This window comes from Manacus candei, unplaced genomic scaffold (genome assembly GCF_025592945.1).
Source record: "Manacus candei isolate 608988 ecotype Guabito, Panama unplaced genomic scaffold, ASM2559294v1 h1tg000113l, whole genome shotgun sequence".
In the NCBI taxonomy this organism is placed as follows: Eukaryota; Metazoa; Chordata; class Aves; order Passeriformes; family Pipridae; genus Manacus; species Manacus candei.
This window is the reverse complement of record NW_026138161.1, coordinates 385049-390478: the sequence shown is the minus strand read 5'-3', so window position 1 is coordinate 390478 and position 5430 is coordinate 385049. Positions and strand designations below refer to the sequence as shown.

At 49.9% G+C, this 5430-nt stretch overlaps 1 protein-coding gene across 4 annotated transcripts; it reads right to left on the bottom strand.

The window, feature by feature from the left end:
* Positions 1 to 1436: 1436 nt before the first annotated feature.
* On the bottom strand, positions 1437 to 5225 carry LOC127461810 (inositol 1,4,5-trisphosphate receptor-interacting protein-like 1). 4 transcript variants are annotated; one of them, XM_051769887.1, is made up of 2 exons: positions 2200 to 5225; positions 1437 to 2109 (listed from the first exon to the last, which is right to left on the bottom strand). In XM_051769887.1, the coding sequence occupies exon 1, from the start codon at positions 4072 to 4074 to the stop codon at positions 2518 to 2520; it is 1557 nt and encodes a 518-aa protein (XP_051625847.1). In that variant the 5' UTR covers positions 4075 to 5225; the 3' UTR covers positions 1437 to 2109; positions 2200 to 2517. The 4 variants fall into 4 exon arrangements, with proteins under 4 accessions (XP_051625847.1, XP_051625849.1, XP_051625846.1 ...); XM_051769889.1 differs by having other exon boundaries at positions 2289 to 5225; XM_051769886.1 differs by having other exon boundaries at positions 1437 to 2195; positions 2376 to 5225.
* Positions 5226 to 5430: the final 205 nt, after the last annotated feature.

Genomic DNA, 5430 nt, shown 5'->3' with positions numbered 1-5430 from the left:
GTGCTGTAGACATGATTTAATACCCTTTAATATGTATCTCACTATCACATCACAATGCCCTGAATTGAGGAGCTCAAAGAACTGTATTTTCATGCAGATAGCCTGTATCTCAAGTAACTCACACTACTGCAAGAGAACTGCCCTTTCAAACAAATAGTTAGCTAATCTGCATCCTCAGGTAACCCAGGGTCATCTCAGAGTATCAGTTGTGTATGTGGAACCACGGGTGTAGGGTGGCAAGTAGCTGTCCCCTCCTTCATCTAAGCCTCCACCATCTTGCCTTGGGCAGCACAGTGGTGTCATCCTCTGTTGGGACTTGATCTGTCTCTGCTATAATCCCACTCCATTTCCCTGCAGCAGCTGGTTGTGGTGCTTTGCTTTTTGCACATACCAACAAAACTCCACTGGGTATTAAATCCTACGTCAGGTCTGAGATTTTAAAAATATGTATCAGTGTGCACACTTTCTGAGAGTCTGTTTGCACCAGCAAAGCCCCTGGTGTTGTACTAGTATTTGAGGCAACTAATGCTTGCCAGAGTGGCAAAGCTGAATATCAGATGTGCAAACATTGCATGCAGGAGTGCAGCTGAGAACAGTGTTTACTTTTAGGAGCTAAGTGGCCACCTTCTCCCCTTGGTTGCAGAGGTTGCTCTGTGATGGGAGGGGAAAGCAAAACACAGGTGACCACTGTCCCAAATGTCAAGTTCTTTCTCCTTGCACAGCATCCCCACTGAAGTCAGCCTCCACGGGCTCTTCAGCTGCATCAGCTCTGAGTGCCCAGAGTCTGCTTTGGCTGTGAAGGGAAGGGGCAGCAGCAAATCCTACTGCCAAGAGAGCAGCCTGTTCTCTGTAGCCAGGGTGCCCACTTGTGCGGCACCAGATCCCTGGGGAGGCTCTAGGGTGTCTGATGCATTTGAGGCATAGACATTTAGCAGGAAAGAAAGCCCCTGGAGTTCCAGCTGGTCCTCAGACATGAGTAGGGCTGGGTGCAACTGGGCTCGATTTCTGATTCAAACCAATTCAGCACTATAGGTCTGGTCGAGTACAGTAAGAACATGCCAATGCAGATTTTGAATGAGTAAGTTTTATTGAAACAATATGTTTGATGGAAATAACAGGCCATCAGGTTGAAGATTCCTGGGGGAAAATCCCCTAACTACCCATTAATGACTTCTCTATTTTCTGGGGATAAATATCATCATCATCATGGCTGGGCTTCGCGAACGAAGATTTGGGAAGGACTCTACCCACGTTTGTTGCAAGCGCATTGGTGGCTGAGGAGGCTAATAAGAGATAGGCATGGTGGTTGCAAAAGACACAGCAGAAAGACTCCTTAGCTGGTATAATCTGCAGGGCATGATTCTTTCTGCGTTGCCTTTTCTCCTCAAGGGTGATCCTGCGTGCTTTCTCAAAAGCATCAGCAGCTCAAGAGGTGGTGTGCCTCCAGGTCTCCCGATTGGAGGCCAGAGTAGACCAGTTATGATGATCAATGTGGCCAAGGCTGAGATGTTGTTTCAGGGAGTCCTTGTATCTTTTCTTCGGGGCTCCTCTCTTGCGGCAGCCGGAGGCAAGTTCACCATAAAACAGGCTCTTAGGGAGGCGGTGGTCCTTCATCCTGGAGACGTGCTCTGCCCAAAGCAGCTGAGTTCTCAGCAACATGGCCTCAATGCTAGTGACTGCTGCTTGTTCTAGAACAGATGTATTGGTCACATAATCTGACCAGTGGATGTTTAGGATTGTATGGAGACAGCGTTGATCAAGCGTTCTAGGTGTCACAGGTGGTGGCGGGAGATGACCCAGGATTCAGATCTGTTTAAGAGAGCAGACAGCACTATGGCTCTGTAAACACTGATCTTGGTACTTTTCTTCAGGTGTTTGTTTCGCCAGACTCTTTTATGAAGCTTTCTGAAAGCACTATATGCCTTTGCTAACCTGTTGTCTATCTCCCCTTCAATCTTACCATCCGAGGAGATGAGGCTACCTAGGTAATTAAACTGCTGGAGGGGATAAATATACTAACTACATAATGCCTACTTAAAGATTTGGTGGGAACAATTGCCCCATCTATGTATTAATTGCTTATCTATTTTCTGGGGAAAAATATACTAACTGCATAAGAGCTACTTATATATTTGGTGGGAACAAGTGCCCCAACTATGTAATAGTGACTTATCTATTTTCTGGGCAAAAATATACTACTGCATAATAGCTACTTATAGATTTTCTGGGAACAAGTGCCCGAACTATGTATTAATTACTTATCTATTTTATGAGGAAAAGTATACTACTTGCATTATAGGTACTTATACACTTTCTGGGAACAAGTGCCCCAACTATGTATTAATTGCTTATCTGTTTTTTGGGGAAATATATACTAATTGTATAATAGCTACTTCTAGATTTTCTGGGAACAAGTGCCCCAACTATATATTAATTATTTATCTATTTTCTGGGGGAAAATAGACTAACTACAATTAATTACTTAGATGTTAACTACTGCTAATCTGAGCTCTTCATTTATGTGATGTGAGCCCCCAGAGCAGAGCTGGCTTGTCCATCAATGGCCTTGAGCAGTTGTTTGAGCCGATAGCGGAGGAAAAGGAAGTCTTGCCAGGCCTCTCTGTGGGCGTCTGGATCCTGTGCCAGGTGCCAGAAAAGGTTGGGTGGCTGAAGCGTTTGGAAGTGCGGAGGCAAGTCGATCTGCAGTGGGATGCTCTGGTTGCCTATGACAAAGCAGTCCAGGCGTTTCTTCTGCAGGGAGCAGCGCAGGTAATCCAAGCTCTCCAGCAGCCGCTGGCGGCAATGCCTCCTGCACCACTGGGCCATGGGGATGGTGTTGAGGAGGTGCATCATGATGGTCTTGAGGGTATAATTGGAAAAGGCTCTGCCCACCCCAGCACGGGCCAAGAGCTGCAGGCATCTGAGGTGGCAGCTGTCAGGTGGAGCCTGCCAGGCAATGTGGCTGAAGAACTTCATCTCTGCCACGCCATAGGTCTCCGGCCACACTGTGCTTGGGGTGAAGAGGGCCTCTCTAGACTGGCTGCTCACATAGATGTCTGAGTTTCCTTGCTGCACCCCAAACAACACCTCAACGCAGAAGCTTTCTCCGCCTTTGGTCAGCCGGAGTGTACAGGAGCGTCTGGAGGGCAGCACCCTTAAATGCCAGTGCTTGGACTGAGGCAAACGCGACCAACTTGCTCTCGCCATCAGACGGAACCATAGGGTAGTTTTCTCCACATCTAGGTAGGAACGAGTACAGAGGTTGTAGAGGAGGATGGACTTCTTATTCCTCCTCAGCTTTTCCTCCGGGATGTGGACCTGCTCCACACGGATGCAGAAGTTCTTTCCTGGCATGCCTGCGGCAGTGTTCGGCTCCAGGTGGAAGGTGTGCCCCGGGGGAGGACTGAGGGGTACGAGGACACGGTACACAACATCCTCCTTGCGGGGACTCCAACCTTCAAAGGCACTGCCCATGCCGATGGCTTGCTGTGGCACTGGGTAGAAACGACTTGACAAGTGGTGTCCAAAGGCACGTGTCAAATCATCTATCAGGTCAGTTATCATGCAACCTCTGTCCAGAACAGGCCAGCGAATGCGCTCCTCTATAAACCTGCCAAGCTTACTGTCAGGATCTTGCTCTTGGTCTCCATTTGCACCGTATTTCCTTTCTTCTCTTCCAGCAGCATTGTTTTCTTCCACATTTGCATGGCCATTAACTTGATCTTCCTGTGCCTCCAAGTTGCTGCTGGCATTCTCCTGTGGTGCACTGCCATGTGGCTCACGGCTCCTTTTCCTGAGGCTAAAGGCCAGTGCCAAGAGAAGGCCCAGGACTCCAAGAAGAGCCCAGAAGTGCCACTGCTCCATGGTAGCCCAGAGCAGGGCTCCCCAGGCCCTGACACCGGGCTCCAGGCTGCTCTGCTCCAGCTCCTGCAGCAGCCGAGTCATTTCCTGGTTGAGATACTTCTCCCGCATCTCCAGGCGCAAATGGGTGGCCTCATCCAGCCCATCAGCCACCACGTGTGGGTACTGGATGAAGGTTTGCACGAGAAGGACAAGGACTATTAAGGCCTCCATGGCCTGCAGGATTAGGGAGACAAGGGGTTAAGTGAGAGTGAAAGAGAAGGAAGGGGGGGGGTTGTTTAGGGGGTGGGGGGGGAGGAATGGGCAGGCTGGGAGGGGTGGATGGGAGCTGCAGGAAAGTTGGGGCAGGAAGGAGAGGGCCCAGGCAGTTGGCAAGTAGCAAGGCCCGTCCCACTGCCCCTGCAGCAGCACCGTTCCACACCCAAGATACTCCTGTGAAAGGTCGCTCCTGAAATCCAAGTGAGAACCACTCGCTCAGGTGCAGCTTCCCACCTGTGCGCACTCGTCGCTCGCCCAGGCTGGACTGGGGCAGCGTTACCTGCCGGTGCCGCTTGCAGCTGCCCCCATTGTGACATGAGCCTTGTGATGTCACAGGGACCAGAGCACATCACAGCCAGGCCAGCCCCGCCCCTTGTCCCCACCCCGGCTCAGGACTCAAAATGGCCCCCGCACAACCAAAGGCCCGACACCCCCAAAATGCAGGCCCACCTCTCTGCAATGGGTCTCGGGGACCCCCTTTCCAAAGCAGACAGAAGCCCCCAAAGCCTTCTCAAACATCCAATTGGGTGGTGTGACTGATGGATGCTTTGCTCCCTGAGATCCCCTCCTGTGAGTTGGGATGGCTTCCTTTGGTGCTGAGCTCTGTTCTTGTGGGGGCCTCTTTGGTACAAGGCCGCACGTTTGGTACAAATCAGAGGGAGGCCTATCTCTGATGTCTGACTCAAAGAAATGCAACTCTTTCCCTTGACTTCCTTCCCTCTTGATCTTTCGATATGTGCAAAACAAGGTCTGGCTCTGGTGCCCATGCCGTTTCTTGGGGCTTGGTGAACTGTGCCCACAGGCCAGAGGCTACCAGGTTACTTTACTCTCAGGTCATTCTGGACCAGAAATGTCCAAACAAGTGCTCTAATGATTATTTCAGTGCAGCATCTTGCGAGTTTGGTTGCTCCTGTCACTCCCTTGAGAAAGACTGACTCGGTGAGGAGGCCCTGTTCACTTGTCAGTGGTGTTAGAGCTTCAGTTGATCCCAGTTCTCATCCCCACTGTGCAGCTGACCAGCTTGTTCAAAGGCCTTCCCTGATCATGTTGCCGGCTCCATGTACTCAGTATTGAAAACAGTGATTTCTGAAGCATGGATGCATTGAGGAAATGATGGGACAGGTTCTGCATGGAAAATGGCTTGATTTCTTATGCTAGAATCCCCCTTGTGCACTGCAAACCTGTTTCTTCCACATCACAACAGAAAATTATTTTAATAAATTCAAACTTTTGGTTGTCAATAGAAAAAGCTGAATTTCTTTGCTAAAGGGACAGCTCTGCTTTGAGCTACTGCATGTACTCCTCTGTTGT

What these genes read in the sequence shown, in the direction of transcription:
- LOC127461810 (XM_051769887.1), bottom strand. Translation starts at nt 4,074, where the DNA reads ATGGAGGCCTTAATAGTCCTTGTCCTTCTCGTGCAAACCTTCATCCAG.